General features: G+C 49.5%; 1 protein-coding gene across 1 annotated transcript in view; it reads right to left on the bottom strand.

Annotated features, from left to right (window-relative positions):
* Window positions 1-2,693: 2,693 nt before the first annotated feature.
* BEAN1 (brain expressed associated with NEDD4 1) overlaps window positions 2,694-23,671 on the bottom strand; it is a 46,131-nt gene continuing 25,153 nt past the window's right edge. Inside the window, exons 3-5 of the mRNA XM_053554111.1 lie at window positions 11,851-12,111; window positions 5,571-5,721; window positions 2,694-5,073 (exon numbers count right to left, since the gene is read on the bottom strand). Of these exons, the coding sequence (XP_053410086.1) occupies window positions 4,734-5,073; window positions 5,571-5,721; window positions 11,851-12,111 (752 nt within the window). The 3' untranslated portion in view covers window positions 2,694-4,733. The remainder of the gene's footprint in view (window positions 5,074-5,570; window positions 5,722-11,850; window positions 12,112-23,671) is intronic.

Here is a 23,671-nt window from a genome sequence, read left to right as displayed (position 1 = left end):
GCAATCCAACAGCCTTGGCCTCTCAGAGTGCTAGGATTACAAGGAGTGAGCCGCCATGCCCAACCTTCCCGTCCTTTTGGATTGTGCACCAACCAAGGTAGACCTGGGGCTTCCATAGCCATTGTGCTGATGGGTGACTGAAGGCAATGGGGCAGGCAGCAGAGCCTGGTGAGACAGTACACCTGTCCATATTCTCAGGGTTCTTGGATCCAGCATGCCTGCACTGAGAATTATCACTTGCACAAGTCAGTTACATGAACCAGTGAGTATGATCTCTTGCTTAAGAAGGTTCAAATTGGGTTTCTGTCTCTTGCCATTGAGTAATGGGGCTGGGTGATAAAGCTCAGAGCCTGCCATGGGGTGCAGGGTCACTTTCAAGAGATGTCCCCCTATTCATCTTATGTTCTAGGTGCTGCTAGCTTTGTGCTGGGTTGTGGGCCTTGAAACTACCAGTCGTGGAGCAGAGACAGGCAGTCCCAGGCCCCGAGGACCTGCAGCCTTGGGTTCCTTAGAGATACGATGGACAGGCGCAGCTGGGCTGCCACCCTGAGGACAAAGATATGCCCAGGCTCCAAGCCCAGAGATACCAGACTTGACCTAAGCTATTGGTCCTGGGCTCCAAAGACTTCACCTGAGCTTGGGGAGGTGCACTGCGCTGTTGAGCAGAGCAGAGCCCGGGACGAACGATGAAGCTCCCTCCACTGCTTATACCCAGGGCCTGGTCTGCAACAACTGAGCATGAGCACTGGCGGCACCGGATCATGAAACACCAAGCTGCAAGTGCATGAGCTCTAAGTGAGAGGGGCACTAGTGTGCATGCACCAGCACTGTCTGAGCAAACCTGCACAAAACCACAGGCGATGGGAGCTGATGATGCTACAGATGGGTGTGTGTCTGGGAGTGTCTTTAGGAACTTGGTGTGAGGGACCCCTGTGTGTGTATGTACATATGGGTTTGGCCCGTGTGACAGCAGGTGTTCCATCCTTTGTATTAATCCTTTTTCCTCCCTCTTTGGGTGGACACCTGCTGTCATGTGTGGCAGATGCCGTTTGTGCCCTTGGACCTTGCCAGGCCCATGCATGCTGACCCAGTGCCAGGAGCTGCAGCTGCCCTGTCTGAGACTTTCTCTACCTAGAGGAGGCTGCATAGCCTGCACAAGGGGCAGGAGAGAACAATCTCCAAAGGGCAGCCTCCCAGCAATGACTGCTGAGAGTTGGTGTGGAAACGGTCCATTTCCCTCACCCCTCAAGTGGGCTGACTTCCAGGCATGTTCTACCCTGCCTCTCAGAGTGGCCAGAGAGACCTGCTTGAAGACACCCTCACTCGATCTTTGCCTTTCCTAGTTTCTCTGCCTTACTCCCTTTGGAGCTGCTGGGTCATCTCCCTAACCAACCCCTCATCCCCAGGTCTGACCCTGACCCCTCTGGTTCCCTGTGATGCAGCTCCACTCCTGAGCCCAGTGATGCTACAGAGGAGAGTCTTCCAAAGATGCTCTCCTCGGTCCTCACTCCTCAAGTCCTAGCACAGAGAGGAGGCCAGTCTCTTTGTGGGAATGTGCAAAGGACCTTGAATGTGTTACCATGTGTAGTCACACCACAGTACAGGGCACATCGTGGATGGAGGAGACGGGAAGACCCAAGAGCCTGGGCCTATAGCAGCAAGTGTCAATGGGGGGCCATTCATGTTGGGGTCCTCATGGGGCTGGACACCATCACCACGAAGGTTTCTATATTTCTTTCAGGAAGAGGGGCCCCAGGGCACCCAGGTGGCACCGGAGTCATGCCTGATGGTGTTTCTAAGAACAGGCAAGAGAATCTCTTGAGCCCAGGAGTGTAAGGTTGCTGTGAGCTATGACACCATAGCACTCCACCAGGAGCGACAAAGTGAGGCTCTGTCTCAAAAACAAAACAAAACAAAACAAAACAAAACAGGAGTGTTTATTTTGCATACAGAGATGTGGGTGGGCTAGGGGTGGGGGCACAGCTATCAGGATGTGTCCAGAGGGAGATGCTGTGGGACAGAGATTCGTCCTAAAAATGGGATGTATGAATGGGTTTAACCTCATGGAAACATCCCAAGGGTGGAAGATGAGCCCAGGATCAAAATGACAAGTTTTGACTACAACTATGAGTGCCGCTGGGCAATGGGTTTCAAAGCTGGAGAAGTGAGGCTCTTCATTGAAACTGACGCCTTGGCTTTGAACAGTGGCGCCAGGAAGCCGGCAGGTGGCAGTATGGGGTCGGAGTGGGGGTGGGGGACCCGCTGAGACCTGGAAGGAGGAGCTAGTGCTTCTCCTCCTCACAGTCACCTTCCCCTCTGCCACACCTCACTTCTGGGCGCTTGGGGGTCTAGAACTACGCCAGTGGACATTACTCGGGTTCTGGTGGGAGGGAAGTGAGACAGAGACAGGGAATTAGGCTCCGCCAAGAGATAGCCAGCCAAAGCTACGGTCTAGGACACAAAGGAAGAAAGGGAATTTCTGCCCAGCGGAAGAAAACAACTGAAGTCGGTCTCATTACAATTTTCTTCTCTTTCCTGGTAGTACAAACCGCCAGGGTGCTGCAAGCCAAGTGCCTTTAAAGTAAAACGTCTAGTTCCTTATGTTCCTAGAGTCAGGTCTCGAAGATGATGGCTCATCCCAGTGACATTTACACCAGCCAAGTCTCAGAAATGATGCCACATTTCAGTGAGGTTAAGAAAAAAATAAATAAATAAAAAGAACTCCTGTAAGTCACTGACTACCCAAACATCCATCTCAACAGGAACATGACAAGGCTTCAATCATACCTAATCATGAGCCCCCCCAGTCGGGGTTGCTAGCTGGAGGCACATTTTCAGTTTGCTGTGGGTATTTCCTTTCCTTACAAGTTTCAGAAGGTATGAAACCCCATGCACTTTTTGAAAGTGTTACTTCTCGCTATATTTTTACTGATACGACATATTTATTTTGAACACAGAAAAGATACATTGTTGCTTATTCAGCGCCTGGTCAGGAAAGAAAAAGCTGTTTCGCTCCAATCCTCAAACACTGATGAGTAGGTGGGGATTTTTATCTGCCCCCCACCCCAGCACTCTCTAGAAATTGCAGAAGCAGGATGCATTTTTTAAGAGTCTCTGGAGTGCATTTAAAAGGCTATACGGTACAACAGACAGATATTTTTTGCCTAGAAAAAGGTACACCGCAAAGGTGGACAGACTGTGTAAACAGGGTCCCTCCCCCAGGCGGAGTCTGGAGCTTCAGGATGTGCCCGCAGGATGCTACAGAACCCCTGGGTGGAGTCCTTCCAGCTCCGTACCAGAAGAAAAGCTGTTTCTCCAGAAAATAAAATTCATCCTTGCCACCCCTCTGTTTAAGAAAGGGATTACTGAATCGTCTTAGCCCTTCATTGGAGGAGCTGAAATGTGGGGAAGAGGACGATGAGGTGCTGTTGTTTAAGGGCAGGGTGATGGCTGCTGGCGATGCTGGCGGGACACTCCTCACAGATTCACGGCTGCCACCGTGGCAGGCTGGGTCTTCAGAAATCACTTCTGTTACCCGTGTGGTCTTTGATGGAAATTGTTGGGGCTCCAGGGCCAAGATCTGAGCCTTTCCGTTCCAGGCTGACCCCACAAAGGCCCTTCTGAGGCAGGACACTGGCAGCGTGGTGGGGACATGTTGTGGTGGCCTGGTGGTATTTATGGGGCTCATATCCCCTTTATTTTGTCTCTGCAGACACCCTGGAGGGGTAAGGCCAGAGCACGTCCATTCACCATTCCCAACTATGAGCTGCCACCCAGGAGGACAAGGCCAGCCTTGGAGTCTGGCTCCAGGCCATTCCTGCTCAGGCCACAGTGGTCGGCTGGGCAGAGGCTGAGCGAGAGGCCACTTCTGTGCCTTAGTGCAGTGTCCAGGCAGCATTGTGGTGAGGCCACCTGAAAAAAGGCAATGGCCTCATCTTTTTTGAAGACTCTCAGTTCTGGGCAGTGGGTTGGACTGAATAGGGAACAGCTGTAACCCATGGCCACAGCCACCATGTGGTACCTGCTGCCCCAGAGCCCTGGTCCTCCCCTGCAGCGTCTGAGATAACTCCACTAGCACCACCAGACTGAGGGTGCTGGGTTAGGGAGGGTGCCTGGTGGGCTGTAAGGGGCTCCAGCTTGTACGCAAACTCCCAGACCTGTGTCCCCAATCCTGTAAGTGGTAGGGTGGTGATGTTGTAGCTCTTCTGCCCTGGAATTGAGAGATAGGCACAGCACACAGTGGACGCTCACTGGGGCCTGTCTCACCTCCCAGGAGGACAAGCCAGCCCTGGGGCAGGGGTCAGGGCAGGCAGCTGACCTGCGAAGGTCAAGCAGTTTCTGGAGGCAGAATCAGAGTTTGGGCCCAGACTGCCAGGTGAGGGTAGGAGCAGAAAGGCCTGGGAAGAAGGCAGAAAAAACCCCATTTCTTACTTCACCTGTCTTCCCCCAGAGCTGTCTACACAGGCACAACCAACAGGCCGGGGAGCAGGAGGCAGGAAGTTGCAGGTGGGTTTTGTGTGGGCATGGTGGGTCTGTGTGTGCACATGTCTACACATGTGTGGGGCATGTCTAGGTCTGTGTGTGCACATGGGTATGTGAGTGTATATGTCTGTGTGTGTACAAGTCTCATCTGTGTGTGCATATGTCTTTTTGTGTGTGTATTTGCGCCTATGTGTGCCTGAAGGATGTGGTTCAGCCCAGAGGGACCTGCAGGCCCTGGCCGGCTGGGTCACTCACACAATCCTCTCTGGGCCAGAGGCAGGGGGCTGGGTTGGGGCAGGTGAACCCTGTGAGCCCCTCAGCCCTGGTCCTGGTCCAGGCAGTGGCAGCAGGCCCGATGGCGGGCCGGCCCCACACACAGCCTCATAAGGGGGCAGGGTGTCCATGGAGATGGTGCGGATGCCACGCTGGCCAGGTGTCCTTTGCTCCTGCTGGTGTTCGTGGAGGCTGTGGCCACTGCCCGAGTCTGGGGTGCCACCCAGTGTGGGGCAGGAGTCTGTCAGCGAGTAAGGTGGCGGTGCATCCGTGGGGACATATAGCTGAGTGGCCCCCGGCCCCATGCACTCCTCGTAGCTATGAGAGAAGAGGCTCCCTCAGTAACCTGCAGACCGTGGGCCTAAGGGCTGGGCAGGGGGTAGGGGAGGGTGCTTATAGAAGCACAGTGAATTTTTTACCTAGGGGGAGGTTGATCCTATGGCCACTGAAATAACCTAAGATTCCCCTGGCCCAACCTCCCAGGGAGACACCAGGAGGAACACACACTGGGGCTCAGGACAGCTGCCCTAGAAGCACTGCTGAAACTGTAAAGGCATCCCCAGCAGGCCTGCTCATGCTCTGCAGGAGCTGAGCCTGTCTCTTCCTTTCCTAGCACTCTATGGTGACATATGCTGAGTCATGGATGGCCTCAGAGGACCTGCTTGGTCAGGAGGAGTGAGGAGATGGCCGCAGCCACCACACACGTTTTCTGCACCTATCCCACGTGGAGAGGTACCACAATTTTCCATGCTGGGGGTGTCCTCGTGTCCAGAGCCCCACCCTCTTATGCCCTGTTCCCTGTGTGTCCTTCTTACCCTGGTGGAGAATCTGGGTACAGTTCTCGGAGCACCGTGGCATCCATGTCCCCGTCAGAGCTGATGTCCAAGGGTGGGGGCCAGTCCTCTGTAGTGCTACAGGCATAGCGCATCCTATGGCTTGAGTGGCTGGACGTGTGTCCGTCAGACACTGCAGGGAAGAGACCAACAGCCTGGGCCTCAAGCCAGTGCCTGGGAATGGTCCTTATGGGTCTACCTAAGATCAGTGAGGCTCATATCTGCCCTCACAGCTGCCTTCACCCCTCCGAGGCAGCCCCAGAATGTGCCTGCCATTGCAAGGTTGGACCTGAGGTGACAGAGAGGAAGCAGACTGATCTTTTTCCTGGTGGGGCTCCCAGGGCAGTGGCAGGCTCCCTGGGGACTGCCCGGTACCATGCAGTGTGTCGTGAAATTTGATAGAGGTAGTTCTGGGACTGTGAGAGAAGAGTCAGGCCTTACCAGCCTGGAGGTGAGGAGGGGCTTCCTGGAGGGGGGGCTGCCAGAGCTGGGTCTTGTCTAGGAATTAGCCGGGAGAAGAGAAGACCAGAAGGAGGGAACTGAACAGCCTGAGCCAAGGGGGGAGATGAGAAAGAAGAATGCGGTGTGAACAGGGAGCTTTGAGCTGTGGAGTTGGGCTGGGGCATGGAAAATGGGGAGAAGAGTAGAGGGATAGAGGGCTGCAGAGAACTCTGGGATCAGCCTCCCAGGCCAACCACACACTATTCCCTTTAGGTATCCCAGGGGAAAAAAAAAAAGGAATCTATGATGAATCTGGCAAGTCCACATGCATTCTCCTCTGGGGTTTTTAACCTCACATTAATATGCTTTGAAAAGTCCTGCATCTAAGAAACACATTCAGCTGTGCTTGTCCAGCATTTAACCACAGAATCTTACATTCTTAGACCTAGTAGCACTGCTTAGGAAATGCAGCTGGGGAGCACCAGTCTCTTATTCTACAGCTGAGGTTCAGGGAGGCCTGGTGACTTGCTAGAGGACACACAGTGAGTAGCAGAGCCAGAGGGCAGTGGCTGTTTTGTCTCTGGTGGTCTAAGCTCCCCATCTCCCAGTTTGTGAGAGGTCTAGTCATGGCTGGGAATGTGTGGCTATGAGGTCTCTCTAGCTTCAGGGCTCTCGGTGACTCCTCCCCTCTGGGGGTGGGGCTTGGCATCAGGGGCGGGGCTCTGACCTCTCCTTGCAGCGTGTGGTACAGTTGCCAAACCATTCTACAGACTTGGAAGGTAAGGCTCGGGGTCCCAAGCCTGGTAAAGCAGGAAGTTGAAATTCATGTAGTTTGTATAAACCCTGCAAACTGCTCTTCCCACTTCCCTAAACTCTTTTGCCCACTCTTGATACAAAATAAGTGGAAAAATTTAGATATGAAACCGTCTACAGTTATGATTCTAGGGTTTTAAGTAGACACTGAATAAGCTTCAGAAGAAAATATTCCAAACATGTTAACGGTGGCTCTGTCCAGAGGACAGGATCGTGACCTTTATTTTCTTTTTATATTGTCTGTGTTTATAAGGTTTTCTAGAATGTATGCATATTACTTTTCTGCCAGGAAAAATGCACCCAATAACATATGCTATAAAAAAAGGAGCAGAAGTGATATTTGTTTCCCTTCAGGACTTCAGCTGAAAGATAGAATCTGGAAGGCCTTTGGGAAGAAACTAAAGAGAAATGAAGGCACAAAACAACACGGTGAGGCCAGAAGTTGAACCAGGGCCACTGGACTGTGATAATGCTGGGTCCTGTCCCAGCCAGCATTGCCAGGGAGCAGGCCTCTGCTACCCACCTTGTCTTTGGGCTCAGGGAAGAGTTCTTCTACCTGTAGGGCAGGAGGTTGTGGAGGTCACATAGGGTAAGCAGGGTGTTTTCTGCACCTGAGGGGGGTGGTTGCACTGGGCATCCCTGGGTGCTGATAGGCCTGAACCAAACTGTGTTTACCCTCTCTTCTTGGGCCTTTCAGAGGCTGAGCATTTCAGGGAAACTGAGGCTACCCTGAGGTGCTCCCCTACCTTGGATCCCAAGTCTGAGATGACCAAGGTCAGCCCCAGCTATCCAGCTGGACAGAACTCCTGAGGGACAGCTGGAAGGAAACTAGCCCCCTCAGTCCCGTTGGAACTCCCCTAATTCCTTCTTTTCCCCTCTCTCCTGATTTCCTTATCAGCACAGACCCAAAAGAGTCTGGAAGCCCTGCTTTCTACCTTATAGGTAGAAGGAGGACCTGCATATCCTCCTTCTCATCAAAATTAAGAAATGTCTTGGTTGATTATTTAACCCCAATCCATGGTAGTCCTTTGGGAGGCTCTGAGAGAGGAAAAAAGAGGAACTTGCACCCATCTGCACCTGTGATGCCCTACCCCCGTGGTCGCCCCTTCCACCAGATGAAGAAACGGAGAGGTGAAGTCGCTTGCTCTAAACCTGCAGCAAGTGAGAGGACAGCTACCAGACTGCTCTGAAAGCTCAAGATGGAACAAAATTTCCTTCTTTCCCTTCCTCCCTCCTTCTTTCCTTCCTTCTCTTTCTTCTCCCTCCCTCTCTCCATCTTCCCTGCTTCTCACTCTCCAACATTGGTTGGCTCTTCCCTCTCTGTTTGGCTAGACTGCAGACTGCCCTTTGGGCAGGCAGAGGGACGATTCTGTCCTGAAGGTGATAGGGAGCCATTGAGGGATGCTGAGCTGAGGATGGAAGTGGTCCCAGTCTAGTCACTTTGGCTACCTTATGGAGAATGACCTAGAGCTGCCAGGCTGACAAGTGCCAGTTGGGACAGCTGGCATCAGTGAAGTGGCCCGGAGCAGGTCTTCTTTGGGGAAGAGATGATGAAAATAGCTTGTGTTTATTGAGCATTTACTCATTAGCCAGGAGCTATGCTATTTAGTCTCACAATAACTTTCTGAGGTAGATCCTTGTGTACCCATTTTATAGATGACTCACTCAAGGAATAGAGAGTTTAGGCAACTTTACTGAGGTTGTCAGTAGAAATTGGGCACCTTGAGTCTGAGATGCTTCTGGGACCTTGAGGATGATGTCTAGGGGGGCTCTGGGCATGCAGTTCTGGTGGTCTGGCGGGAGGGCTGGAGCCACCTGCAGGGAAGATGACGGATGGTGGATGACTGGACGGAGCAGTGTTGGTATGGAGAGAGAACCAGGACCCAGGAGTGGGCTCTGAGGGACCCTGACGTACATGGAGCAGAGAAGAGGGGTAGGAGAGGGGCTGGGAGCTTCAGTCCCCAGAGCTGGGAGGGCGCGGTTGACAGGTGGAAGGGTCCCCATCTCTGTGCCATAGGTGGGTGCCCACAGTGCTCTGATGCTTTTGTGGCTCCCACGCTATCTCACAGTGAGTTTTCCCACCTCCCTGGTAGCCTCTCAAGGTTCCCAGCAGCCTCTGCTCACCCTTCAGAAGGTTGGAGGAAGGTGTGGGGTGGCAGAGCCTCTGGACCCCCTGCTGAGGCCCCAGGGAGATGCCAAAGCAGAAGTGGGGCAGGGAGATGGGACCCCCTGAGGTGCTGCTATGACAGGGCAGGGGAGGGTACAGAGGTGCCACTGGGATGGGGCTGGGGAGTGAGTATCAGAGGGCTGACCCTGGGCTTGGCACAGTTGTAACCCCAATCACCCTGTCCACTTCAGGGATCAGAGCCAGGGCCTTGCTCATTGGCCCTGGTCCACAGGCCCCCATAGATGATGAAGGGACTGGCCTTCCCCTAGGCCCGCCTCTCTCCTCAAGGCCAAGGCCAGCTTCTCAGCCCTTGTAGCCTGGAACTACTGTGGGTTGCTAGTGTGTGCTCAAGTCTCAGTCCAGGCTTGGAGACATATAGGCCATTCAGCAAATTGCTTCTTTGTGCCTAAGTTTCCTAGTCTTGAAAAGGGGCTATTATCCTCTTGCTGTGAGGAAGAAAGGAGGTGCCTCCTCCCCTTGTGCATGGAGCATCTCCTCTGGGCTAGGCCTGGGGCTGGACCCTGGGCCCAGGTGGGGGTGAGTCACATGAAGGTCCTGTTCTCACTGCTCAACATGGTTGCCCCAGGGCTGGGGTGCTGGGGGAGGTGTGGGAACAAGGTCAAGGATGTGCAGGGAAGGGAAACACCAACTCAACTTTGCTAGGAAGGCAAAGAGAGGCCAGAGAAGTTCCTGGAAGGTGGCAGCGTTTGAGCTGGGTCTGTAAGGATTTTAACAGTTGGAGAAGCACAGGGAATGGCGGACCGGGCAGAGGGAAGAGCATATGTGAAGGGGCAGCGGTTAGCGGAGCACACACTGCTGTTTGGAGAGGGCCAGTGGCAGCTGAGCAAAGGGTCAGGCAGTGTGAGAGGACAGGCAGGAAGACTGTCCCTGCAGGTGCTGCCCAGCACCCTCCTGGGGTAGGGGGAGGCTGAGGGTGGTGTCTGGGCTCCTTTTAGGGGCAGGCGTGCTCTGGGCAGGAGCCCTGGACTCCCCAGGGGCGGGCTGGGGGTGCCAGGGTGGGCAGGCCAAGCCTGGCCCTGGCAGTGCTCCTGGCTTGTCTTCCTGGGGAGACATGGGGACTAGGCCAGCTGAATTTCCACATCTGTTTTATTACTGCTGACCCTTCTTCTTCAGTCCCCAGTGTAGAGCAAACCACTAACTTGCTGTGTCTTTCTTCCACAGTGGCTGTGTGCCCCCTGACTCATCCCTGTGATGTGCTCTGTGTTTTGTCCAGTCTCTGGCTCTTCTGGTCCTAACCACCCTCCCCGAGGAGCAGTGTCCCGGTCTGAGCACATCCACCCTGGCTGTGGGTGTGTCTGCCAGACACTGCCCTGAAATGTGGGGTGCCTCCCACAGTGTCTCCCTCATCTTCTGACCTCTCTCCTGGGTGGGACTGTCTAAGGGGCAGCCTGTGGGCACCCAGCTCAGGCTGCCTGGGCTCAGGTCTGGCATCCAGCACTTGCTGGCTGGGTGGCCCCAGGCCTGTTACTTAACTATTCCAACTTCAACTTCCTGATCTGTAAATGGGAAGGGTGACAAAAAGTAGCCACTCCCTCGGACCATGGTGAAGACTTCACCCAAAGAGATGACGAATGAAATGTACACATGGGTCATCACTACCAGGCTTCTGCTCACTAGCTTCAGGTACCCCCTTCGTTCCTTCCTTAACCAGTTAACTCTGTGAAGGGGAGAGGAAACGACCCAAACCTGCTGGTTAATCAGGATGTGTTGCGGGAGGGTAGGAGGGCTGATCGGATTCAGTTGAATTTTTAAAAATTTTCCTTTATTATGATTTTTTTTCACTCTTCCTGCCTGGAGGGGTCAGCCCCTCAGGTCCTGCCTTGGCTCTGGATCCCAGGAGGCTCAAGTCATTTCATCCACAGAGTCAAGGGGCCTCCCTGCCTGGTGACAGGGGCAGTGGACTGAGGGAGGCAGTAAGAGAAGTAAGAGGGGCCTGGCTTTTTCCTGTCATTGAAAATTGTCTGAAAATTGAATGAATTGAGTTCCTTCCTGCTGCTTTTAGACAACTGGCCCCTTCCAGGAATGAGACAGAGCCAGGTGGTTGCTTTCTGCAAAAAGTTCAGGCATTCTGGCCAGATGGACACTTCTGGGACTGGTCACCTAAGAATTAGCCACCAACTCGGCTTAAGGATGATTCTAATAATTGGGAGACCCTCAAATCAGTTCTATTTGCACTCTGCAGACTCTCTGGGGACAGAGAGTTCACTCATCATTCCTTTCATCCATTTATCTGTCCATGTATTCATATGCCCACCCACACTGACCCATCCCCCTGCTCTATCTCTGCTTTCCACCAGTCCATCCACCCATACCTCTCTCCACCCACTCATGCATCCCACTCAACCCATCTACCCATTCTCCATCCCCCTATTCCTCTACCTCTCCATTCATCCATTCTTCCATCTACCCACTTATCCATTCATCCCCTCCACCCATCTATCTCTCCATCCTCCCACTGATTTTTCCACTCAATGTCTCATCTTTTCATCCCCCCATCCCAATCATACCTCCTTCCCTCTATTCCTCCATCCACCCATCCCTCAGTCCCTCCATCTCTCCAACCCTCTGCCCAGCTACTTTCTGGACCAGCAAGACAGGGGCTGGGGAGTAGTGACACACTTTCTCTCTGACCTCAGCCTTGCTCTGAGTTCCACTCATGCCACCATGAACATTACGCTGGGCACCAGTGATCACTCTTCCAGGATGCCTTCCGCGACTACCTTGCCCCACCCATGGCAGAGCTGCCAGCTCCTTGATACTATCAATCACCATCTGATGGAAGTCCCAAGGTCCCCGGGCTTGGGGTGGGTGGCAGCTCACCGTAGCCGTGCTCGTATTCTCGGTGTCGGTGCCGCCGCCGGTGGTGGTGGTGGTGGCGGTGCCGGTGGCGGTGGCGGTGCTGCTGGAGCCGGGCCTGTCTGTCCCTGCGGATGCTGCCCACAATGATGGTGATGCAGGAGAGGATGATGACCACACCTATGACGGCACTTGCCACCAACACAGGAGACACGAGCAGATGACTGTGCTCTGAGCTCTCTGAGAATGTCGGGTAGAAGTAGCTGGTACGGTTGTATCGTGCTACTGTGGATAGAGGGAGAGGACACTGAGTTGGTCCCAGGCCTACTACACACCTTCCTCCTTCACCCCTGCTACCTTGAGTCCTCCACCCCTGAATAAATCAAGAACAGTTGGGAGTCAAGCCCATGGGTTGTATCCTGGCCACTCCTGGCAGGGATGAAGGGAGTAACACCTTGCCCCACTGTCTGCCGGAACCTCTGGGAGTGGGGGCCGACTACCCCTTCACTTCAATGAAACCCTAGGAGCTCAAATAACTCACAGACAGGAAAGGGGAAACTCAGAGAGGGCAATGGTTGACCAAGATCACACAGCATTCTAGTGGCAGATCTGAGGCTTGAACCCAAGACTCTTGAGTGCTAACCAAGGAGTCTGTTCCCCCAAGACATGAGGCTGAAATATCAAAATGGCTTTACAAATGTCTTAGGAAGGGGTGGGAGACTTAGGACCTTAGCTGGGGCTAGAAACATGCCCTGGGAGCTTTTTCTGGCCCAGCTGGTGGTCTGAGTCCTTCGTAAGGCTGCCAGCCTGATCTCTCAGCAGTAGGGAGCCAGATTCAGACACTCAGTGCACCACAGAGTCAGGAGCAAGTATGGGGAGATGTCAGAGCATTCCCAGGCCCTGTTCTGAGAGGGGTCTCCTTGCCTGTTCTCCCAGAGCCCAGGTCCAACCCCCTTGCTGTGCATTTGTTGCCTATGATCACATGTGGTTTCCAGGACTTCTGTTTGATTGCTTTCTGTGTCCTCAAATTCAGCAATTGGGCTTGGCACACCAAAGGTGCCCAGTGCATGTATTGAATGAATGGCTCCATACATGAGACCAGATGAGGAAATGGCAGGACTTGAGCTGTCTTAGGGGAAGTAGTCCTCTGTTTTGGGAGGTAATCAAGCAGAATTTGGTTAGTGTAGGAGGGCTACCAGTTGTAGGAGGGCTTATATTTCCCAAACAAGGGCCTGGACATCTACCAGTCAGAGGCTGGACACTCAGCTGAGTTGCTGCTCCCTTCTCATTCCTTCCTAGCACTGGCTCCTAAAGCCTCAATTACACTCAGCCTGTGGGAGGAACAGATGTTGAAGCACAAACTCAGGACCTTAGCTGAAGCTAGAAACATGTCCTGGGAACTTTTTCTGGCCCAGCTGGTGTTTCTTGAAGCTTACTGACCTTCATCAGGAGGGACTGGTTTATTAGGATGGGCCAGTATGTGATCCCAGCCTGAGATTTAAGCCTTTGCTGAAGTTCACTATAAGATGCTCTGCTACAGAGGCATGCACTAGGGAGAAGGAGCTCCCAGTGGCTTTGAATAGACATGCATGCTTCCTGACTTTGATGTAAGCATGCTGGAGTAAGTGGATTCCTGTGACTGCTTGAGGCCCGAATACAGGTTACTGTTTTCAGAGCCCCTATTACATATGGGATCAGTGTTAAGAGCTCATATTATCCTTGGAGCTATACACAGACATATATAAGACAAAAAGTAAAATAGCAGATGTAAATCCAACTGTATCAATAATATCTTTAAATGTGAATTCATTGAATGATTCAATTATAAAAAGGCTATCTATGAGGAAATTATAACAATTATAAACATATATGCACCTAACAACAGAGTTCCATAGTCCTAAAATATTGAGGGGAAATACATATAGCACAGAAAAAATAGTTGGAGATTTCAGTACATGTATATACACATTATATGTATCAATTTTCAACAAGGTATACAAAAACTAGGCAGAAGATCAATAAGAAAATGTGACATATACAATAACTAAGAAAATGCCATGAAGGCTACGTTGAACAGTTTGATGAGAATATTTCAGAGTGTTATGAAACCAGCGCATTGTACCCCTTTATTGCACTAATGTACACAGCTATGATTTAACAATAAAAATAAAAAAGAAAATGTGACATAAACACACTACACACAAATAGACCTAACAGACATCTATAGAACATTACACTCAACAACAGCAGAGTAAACATTCTTCTCAAGCACATGTGGAACTTTTTCCAGGATAAGCCATATATTAAGACATAAAACTAGGATCAGTAGATTTTTAAATTATTGAAATTGTACAAAATATGTTCTCTGATCATAACGAAGTGGAATTAGAAATTAATAGAAAAAGATTTGTGAAATTCACAAATATGTGGAAGTTAACACACCAGTAAACAACCAATGAGTGAAAGAGGAAATTGTAAAAAAAAATTAGAAAATCCTTTGAGATGAGTTAAAATGAATTGCAATAAAACTTGTGGGACGCAGCTAAAGCAGTGTTTGGAGGGAAATATATATGTGTAAATGTCACATTAAAAAAGAAAAAAAAGAGATCTCCAATAAACAACCTAACCTTCTACCTCAAGATGTTGGTAAAAGAAGGACTAAATCTTAAGCAAGTAGAAGGAAGGATATAGTAAAGATTAGAGTGAAAATTAGTGAAATAGAGATTAGAAAAACAATAGAGAAAAATCAATGAAAACAGAAGTTCTTTAAAAAGATTAACAACATAGACAAGCCTTTAAATAGAATAACCAAGCAAAAAAGAGAATACTCAAACTAATAGAATCAGAAACTAAAGAGAGGACATTGCCAAAGACCTTACAGACAAAGAATTCTTGGGGAATACTATGAACAATTAATATACCAACAAATTGGGTAACTTGTGTGAAATGTACAAATTCCTAGAAGTATACAAAACTAAGGAAATAGACTCAAGAAGAAACAGAAACTCTGAACAGACCTGTAACAGGTAAATAAATTGAATCGGTAAAATACACACACACACATGTATGTATATATATGTATGTGTGTGTGTGTGAATATATATATACTTTCCACAAAGAACAGCCCAGGACCATGTAGCTTCACTGGTGAATTTTACCAAATATTTAAAGAATAAATGATAACTTTTATAGGTACAGGTTTTTAGTTTGGGAAGATGAAAAAAGTTCTGGAGATGGAAGGTGGTGATGGTTACACAACAATGTGAATGTACTTAACATCACTGAACTATACACTTAAAAATGGTTAAAATAGTACATTTTACATTTTATACATATATGTGTATATATGTTTATATATATAATACCACAATAAATAACCTAGAAGAAATAAATTTCACTTTTTTTCTAAAAATAGAAGAGGAGAGAACACTTATTAACTCATTTTATAAGGCAGCATTACCCTGATACTAAAAACAGACGACATCATAAGAAAAAAAAATTACAGAACAATATCTTTTATAAATATAGATGCAAAAATCTCCAGTGAAATACTAGCAAATTGAATCCAATGATAACGAATGGGATTATATACTATGACTAAGTGAGATTCATCCTAAGAACGCAAGATGGGTTTAACTATTTAAAAATCAATTAAAGTAATACACCACATAATAGACTATAGTAAAAAATATCACATTGTCAAAATAGATGAAGAAAAAGCATTTGACAAAATTCAAAGACGCTTCATGATAAAAACACTCGATGAATTAAAAATAGAAGGGAAATTCCTTAACCCGATAAAGAACATCTATGAAAGACTTAAAGATAACATCATACTTAAATGGTAAAAGAGAAAAACTTTTCCTCCTAAGATCAGGATCAAGAGAAGAATGTCCATTCTTGCCACCTCTAGTCAGGATTGTACTGGAGATTCTAGCCAGCACAATTAGGCAAGAAAATGAAACAAAAGAATATATCCATATTGTAGAGGAAGAAGTAAAACTACATTTGCGCCTGCCACAATGCTTGGTTATTTTTAGGTTTTGCTCTGGCTCAGTCTGGTCTCAAACCTGTGAGCTCAGGCAGTCCACCCAGTTGGCCTCCCAAGTGCTGGGATTACACCGCGCCTAGCCCCAATTGGACATTACTAGTCCCGATGGACATTACTAGTTGACCATCGGTCTCTTTCCTGTTTGCCCAGAAGGCATCTTCAGCATCCTTTTCAACACAGCACTCCATGCCAGGACTATTACGAGCCATAGCTGGTCAGAAAATGGAGCTTTTGGCTGCCACTCATCTGGTGTGATCATAGCTCACTCTGCTACCATTCTTGAACCAAAGGCCACCTTCCTCCTCTCTGTCATGCAGCCTCTCACCTTCAGAGCCAAGAGCAGGACCAAGGTGTGAGGGATGCCAGCTCTCTGTGGGGAGGGTAGGAGTGTGTGGGGCTCATGCTGCTGTGGAATAGTGAGCTGGCTCCAAGAATCTTGCCCCCAGTGGGGATCTGGAATGTCCTATTCTGACTCCAGCTGCTGCAGTGGTTTGGGACACACTGGTCACCCCATGATCCAAGGCACACATGCTGCTAGAGAGCTGGGCATGGCAGGGCTGCAGGTGCACAGACTGCAAACCTAGGTTTGGGGGTGTGTGTGTGTGTGTTGGCCTGCCCTGCACAGCACTCAGAACTTGCCACTGAGGGGCCACCCCACGGGTCACCTTGGAGACGCTCTCCCTTCATCTCCCTCGGAAGCAGATGAGAGCCTTGCCCCCATCTGCAGCATGAGGCTCACCACCAGCTGGGCAGGAGGTGGCATCACCCGTGCCTGTGCATGGAGCCAGTTGACGCAGGCATCTGCCTGCATGGCCGGCTGGGAAATTAATGTCTCTGTCACTGCGACCTGCAGAGGTAGGCACTGCTTTAAATTATGAAGGAAACTCTTCCAATTTCTCAACCCAGGCCCCATTTTATCAATAAGATAAATATGACTGCAGAGAAATAACATGATGACAGCACCCTTCCCTCTCTCCAACCCTCAGCCTCCCTGTACCCCACCTGCAGCAAGTACAGAAGATGAAACAGGCTTTGTCTCCATCCTGAAATTTCTTCCCAAGTAGCTTCCATAAAGGTGCAATGATCAAGTAGAAACTATACCTTAAAATATAGGCTCTTCTCTGAGAGGCCACTTCCCCCCAACACCAACTCCTGAACACCTCCTGTGCCCCCCACTATGCTTAGTCCTTTTCCTGCACTCTTTTATCTCATTTAATCCTCATGATGGCCTCTGATGGCATCCCTAGTTAATAGGCAAGGAAATAGCCTCAGAGAGGTTAAGTAACTTCCCCCAGATCACACAGCACCTGGGTCAGTGGAAAGCTGAAGGTAGAATACACACTTAACCTCTGTGCTCTTGGTCAAGATGCTATTCTGTGGCTACCAGGCACAGTGTACTGGGAGTTTTTTGAGTCTTGTGAAAGTAAAAAATCCCTTTCCCTAAAATGACATTTTGCTTCCTCTGGGCCATGTGGTATGTATGTAGTCAGAACTGGCTAAGTAACCTGGGGCTTATTCAAGATGAAGGCACATCCACAGATGAACATTGCTGATAGACAACAAGATTTCAGACAGGAGGCTGTGTGTTTCAGGAAGAGATGGACCACAGAAGGCAGGTAGATAGGGAAGAGGACACAACCCAGGGCGGGGGTTGGGGGCCCTGTTCCGTGTGTATTCTACCTCCAGCTCGGTTCTAGATCGCAGGGAGTGACCCGTGACGATAACAAGGGAACTTAAATGACCAAGCATGTCCCATGCATCAGTCAAGCTCTGATCCTTTTACACACAGGAGTCTCTCTTTTAATCTTTGCAGCAATTCTGAGAGGTGGGGATTGTCTTTCCTCCACTCTGCAGATGGGGAGACTGAGCACAGAGCTAGTGACATCAGTGGAGCCAGACTTAGATCTAGACGGCTGTTTGCCTTTTCTGAACTGGCTGTCAACCACCCTGCTTCATGTGGCCTGAAGCCCACAGGGGGGTGGGTCTGTGTCGTCCTTGTCTTGTTCTCTCTCTGCCCAGCATCCTGGGCAGTTCTGGCAGAGAAAGGACTCTTAGGTGCTATTCTAGCTACATAAAGGGGAGTTGGTGACTGGCTGCTCCAGCTGCTTGCGTGCATGGAGTCGGGGGAGCTGCTCCCAGTCACTCTCACCCGCTGGCCCATCCTCTCACCCAATCCCCTAGTCCAACCATGGGATTTAAGCTGCTCACAGAATAGATAATTCCATCAGGAGAGTAAGTCAGGTCTTAAAAGTAAGGAGTCCAGGTCCGGGGTGGGCTACAGATCTTTGATAAATAAGTCTGGCAAATTCCAGTAGAGAAGGAATTCGGGGCCTCCAAGGAGGATTCGGCACATTTGAGAAATTATGAGAGGTGGAGTGATCTGGTGGGGGCTGGAGTTGGAGGAGCTGGGAGGGGCTAGCCTGGGAGGGCTCTTGAAGGTCAAATCAAGAGGTATCCTTTATCTCAAAATAGGGGCACGGTCAGAGTGTTTTAGGAGATCCCTTTGGCTGCAGATGGCAGGACAGATGGGCAGGGGCAGGGTGAGGAGGCCACATGGGACCCACATGAGCTGAAGCTGGGGGGAGAGCAGGCTTAGCCCACAGCCCTCCATGAGGTGTAGCCGAGCAGAGTAGCCAGGGTGAGCACACTCAGCACCACAGGACAACTCAGAGAGTTTCTAGAGCCCCGAGCAGGCTTCAGAGACAGCTCTGGTGTCATTCCCAATCTGCAGATGGGGTTCCAAAGCCCCCAGGTCCATGGGCCACTGCTGTGCCGGGAAGAAGCCAGCTCTGGCACCTCCAGACTTCTGGTCCAGGGCTGGGACTGAGAACTGTGAACTGAAAGAACCTAAATAACCCAGCATGGATGTGGGGCTAGGTCTTGGGCTTGCTTCCTCTCTGTTTAGATGCCATTGTCACCCCCATTTACAGACGAGGACACTGAGTCTTGGTGATCTAAAATTACGTGCTCAAGATTGCCCTGCTAGTTTTGTGGCAGATCTGAAATCTGAACCCAGGCCTGTCTGATAATTCGTCAAACAGTGGCACAAAACAGAAGAAAAGAGCAGGATGGAGGGTGTGATGGAGTAGGGGCTAGAGAACTGGTTTGTGTTCCTGGTTCTACCCCTCACTCATGTGTGACCTGGGCATGCCTCCCGCCCTCTCTGGTCCTGCTGGCTACCTGTCCAAAGAGACACTTATCCTGAACTGTTCTCTCTCCAGGGTAGGTAAATAGAGGTTTGAGGGTGGGGGGATGAGGAGGGACCAGGAACTATGAGGGGAGGCAGTAACATTCATGCCCATGTCAAGAGGAAGAAGCCAGGGCTGGTTCAACTATGGGAAAGCTGGGAAATATGCAGGGCAGGGAAACTGAGGCAGAACATGGTTCCTAAGCCCTTGCTGACAGTAGCATGCAGGCAGCTCCACAGCTCCTCTGTCTGGGTACAGGGAAGTGCTCTTTGCAGCCTGAAGCTACCTGAACCACAGTGACAAAGGGAAGGCACAAAGACATGGGCCTGCTGAGTCAACCTCTTTAGACCGCTAATCCTGCCCACTCTCTCAGAGATGTTGTTTTCAGGGAGAAGGGAGGGGCCAAGGACTCAGATCTGACTGATGGCTCCTGTCACAAAGATTCTGAAGACATTTGTCATGGGTCCACTTCCCTGGCAAGTCTGGCTTCAGCAGTGCACTCTTCCTCCGCTGCTGGAACTGCCGGGGGAGGCTGTGGAGTCACTGGGGGGAGTGTTGTGAACATGATCAGGCCCTGTCTTCCCTCTGCTCACTATCACCTACTCCCAGCAGGGACCTGGAGAGGGGTTTGGCAGGGGACATGGTTGGGCTCATGGCTTTGGCATTTCTGAGTCCCCTTCCTTTTCTGGGTGACTTCTCAGCTCTTCTGCTGGTATCCATCCTCTGGTCACCAGTAGACTGGTAGAGGGATGTTAGAGAGCTGAGGGCAGGACAACGACATCTCAGAGAGGACACAGAAGGGTTTGGTGTTGAAGGACAAAACAGCAGAACAAGATAAGGGTAAGGCTGTGGGATGTCACCTTGATGGCAGCTGAATGTTGGGATCACGGGGTGGGTAAAAGGGTATTTGGTATTCAGGATTCTTCTTACACTGGGGATGCATTTCTACAAGAAGTCAACTAATGTTGTGTCATGGTCCTGACACCTTTAGATGGCCATGTGTGCCATGGGGAGTGGGGTAGAGTATGGTGGAAAGGAGGAATGGAATGTGAAGTCATCAACCTGTTTATCAATTATCCATCAATTCACTCAACAAACAAACCATCTATCCTTACAGGCATTTTCCTAGGCATCTACTCACCATACACTCAATCATTCACCTTGCAGTCCATGCATCCACCCTTCCATCTACCTATGAATCCACCCACTCATCCATCTACCCAGGCATCCACCCATGCACCTGCCCATGCACCTGCTCATTCATCCACCCATGAATCCACCTATCCGTCTGTCTATGCATCTTGGCATGGATCCAACCATACATCCACTCATCCATCCATCCATGAATCTTCCCATGCATCCACTCGTACATCTACTCATCCATCCACCTATGCATCCACTCATTCATCCCCATCCATCCACCCCTGAATTCACCCATGCATCTGCTCATCCATCCCCTATCCATCCACCCAACCATCTACCCATGCATCCACCCATCCAGCTACCCAGGCATATACCCCTGAATTCACCCATCCATCTGCCCATCCATCCACTATGCATCTTCCCATCCATTCCACCCATCCAGCTACCCATGCATCCACTCATGAATCCACCCATCCATCTGCTTTCGAACTGCCCATCCATGCACCAGTCCATTCACCCATGAATTCACCCATCCATCCACCCACCTAACCACCCATCCATTCACTCATGAATCCACCCATCCATCTACCCAGGGATCTACTCATGAAATTGCCCAACCATCTGCTCATCTATCCTCCTATGCATCTGCCCATCCATCCATCCATCCATCCACTCACCAATACTCACCAAGTGCTGACTCTATGCTAGACAACATGAATATAAATTAGACTACGATGAACCTCTGAAGCTGTGGAAAGCAAATGGACCTGCATAGGTGCCCTGACACTGGGGGTGGGGCATCCAGGTGCATCATGGAGCTCCCTGCTCTCACTTTGACAGAGCAGTTCTGCTTCCACTTGTTTCACATGTCAGAGGTAATGGTAGAGTGAAAACCAAGCAGAAGGTTTTCAACCACTGTGTTAAAATATAACTGGAAAAATATAAGTGACCACCCACAAGCCCTTAATGATTCTATAAATACAAGATGAAAGTGATTTCTTCCGCTATTAAGATACATTCTGCATCTTAAATAAACTCACTAAAATTAACTCACATGTTCCTCTGCATATCCAAATTCTGCAAGTTTACCACCTTGTCATCATTCACCAAGGTTTTATCGCTGGCTTGAAGAACAATTTATTTATTGGCTGGAAAACTCACTGAGACAGTTTCATAACCACAGAAGTGGTTTTTCGTCTTTCTGCAATGGAAATGATGAACTGATTGACATCCCAGAATCAAGCTATGGTAGAATTACACATTCCATTCGAACTCACACCAAACTCACTTTCTTGCTAGGATCACCATCAGCCTCAACTTCATTTTCTCTTATCTTCTATCACTCTCCAAAGTTGGCTCTTGGACCATCCCCCACAAACAACATAGGTTTCTGTAACACCATTAGAGCCACTGGGAATGGCTGATAAGTAAGAGACAATACAACTGGGTTGAGAAGCCGACATTGGAGCAGGGGGTGGCATGGCCCATCCACCAGCCAGGGGATTAGCTCCCACACTCCAGCCTGCATTATAAGACTCAAAACCATGACTCAGAAAAATGATCATTGACTATAATATGGACTTTCCAGGAAGCTCGTGAATAATGGACAAATAAAATGTTAAATTCATGAATGCTGCACATTTTCATCAGCTATCCCACCCAAGGGAGAGACAATAAATTATGGAGGATTGCAAGAAAGCCATGTCATCCACATGCTGCTCTGCACAAGAAAAGTTTTAGTCCTTGGAGCTAGCTGAACCAGCCAGTAGCTGAGCCTCCTTCCCCAAAACTATCTTCCTGGAATTTTGCGTAGCCTTATGCCTCAGAGCCCACATTGAGGGGACCAGCTTAAGAAGCAGCTTTATCACAAGTGTGTTGCGGAAGGTGGCATCCACTATACCTCTAGGTATCCCCTATGTGAGGCTCCACGTAAGAAATTTCTCCAAGATGTGAAGGTCATGAAAGGCCTTGCTTTCTCCAAAGAGCTACTTTCTTCTTATAGACCATAAGAATCATGCAACTTATCCTTTTTGCCTTTTTACTTTGGGCCCCAGGAAGCCCAGAGACACTCTGTAGCTCACCTTCAGCAGGAAAGGAAACCAATCTTTCCCGGCTCTCTGGTGCTCGTCAGCATCATCCTACACAGCTGATTCACCATTTCCCTCTGTGAGTCAGATTTGGGGGAATAAACTTGACTTAAGGTCTGTGTAGGTCACCATCACATTATTTGCTGTTGTAGCAATGAATAATCACCTTGCTTTGGATGTGTTTTCTGCATTGCTTTAAAAAGCTTTAGGGAACGGAGTCTCTTGGAGTTGGTAAATGTGGTATTTAAGAGCCTGCTTCAGTGACATTGCCCAGGTTACTTGAAACTACCGCTTGCAGGCTCTGGAAATTGACCAAAGGCATACAATAATGACCCAAGAAGCATTTATTATGAAAACAATTAAACTTCAGGCACACACCGTGCAAGTCTGTGGTGTTCTTGCCTGGGAATGCTCCCGAAGTCCCCTCGCCTCACCCTGACCAACACTGCCAGTCAGGGAAGGACAGCCTGTAAAAAACAGCTGCTTTCCTGCTACCACTGGAGAGAGCCCAGTTGATTTAAGGTGTTGTTAGTTAAAGTGGAGATCTCAGTGGTAAATAAATGAAGAGGGCCTGCTGCTGTGCTAGCTTGAAGTGGTCCTGTCTGTGGCAAGAAATGGACTAGTGGACTAACTGGAGATTGAACAGGGAGTTCCAGGATGTGAGTCAGCTATAGGGATCCTGATAACTTCACAGTCCTGGGCTGACTGCAGGTTGTGAGCATGTAGAACAGAAACCAAAAGTGGGCCCACATCACCAATACATCCTTGCTAGAAAAGATATGAGAGAGCTTAGTAGAAAGTAAAATCTGGGGCAGGCTTGAAAATAGCCTGAAGTTTCAATGCACTCCCTGGTCTACATACACAACACAGATCCAGCATCAGCAGAGAGTGAAGCCTCACTGGCTTAAGATGATTTAGTCCAACTTCTGACCATTCTTTGGCTGAACACTGAGCTATGAAGATTTGCGTCAACCAGAAGGAAGGCAAGCTTTGAAATAAAAACAAGGGGGACAAAAGTGAGCAGAGACCTCAGCAGCTGCATGGTGTTAGGGAAACAGCATTTACAGATTCAGTTTAGACCCGTTACTAAACAAACCACCAACAAACTGACAATAACAACAAGCGTAAAATGTCAGAATCCAAAGTTACTATAGTAACATTATCCAAAATGTCCAGCATTCAACAAAAAATTACAAGACCAAAGAAATAAGAACGTGTAATCCATATTTGGGGAAAAACAACCAAATAGAAACAAAAATAACAACCAAAAGGAAAAAAACAATCCACAGACACTATGAGTTAGATAATAAAAGCATAAAAGTGTGTGTGCGGGGGAAGGAGATATATTGGAGGAAAGTTTTTTTTTTTTTGTAGAG

The sequence above is a fragment of the Nycticebus coucang genome, chromosome 2 (assembly GCF_027406575.1).
Source record: "Nycticebus coucang isolate mNycCou1 chromosome 2, mNycCou1.pri, whole genome shotgun sequence".
Taxonomy (NCBI): Eukaryota; Metazoa; Chordata; class Mammalia; order Primates; family Lorisidae; genus Nycticebus; species Nycticebus coucang.
This window is presented reverse-complemented; position numbering and strand designations above follow the sequence as displayed.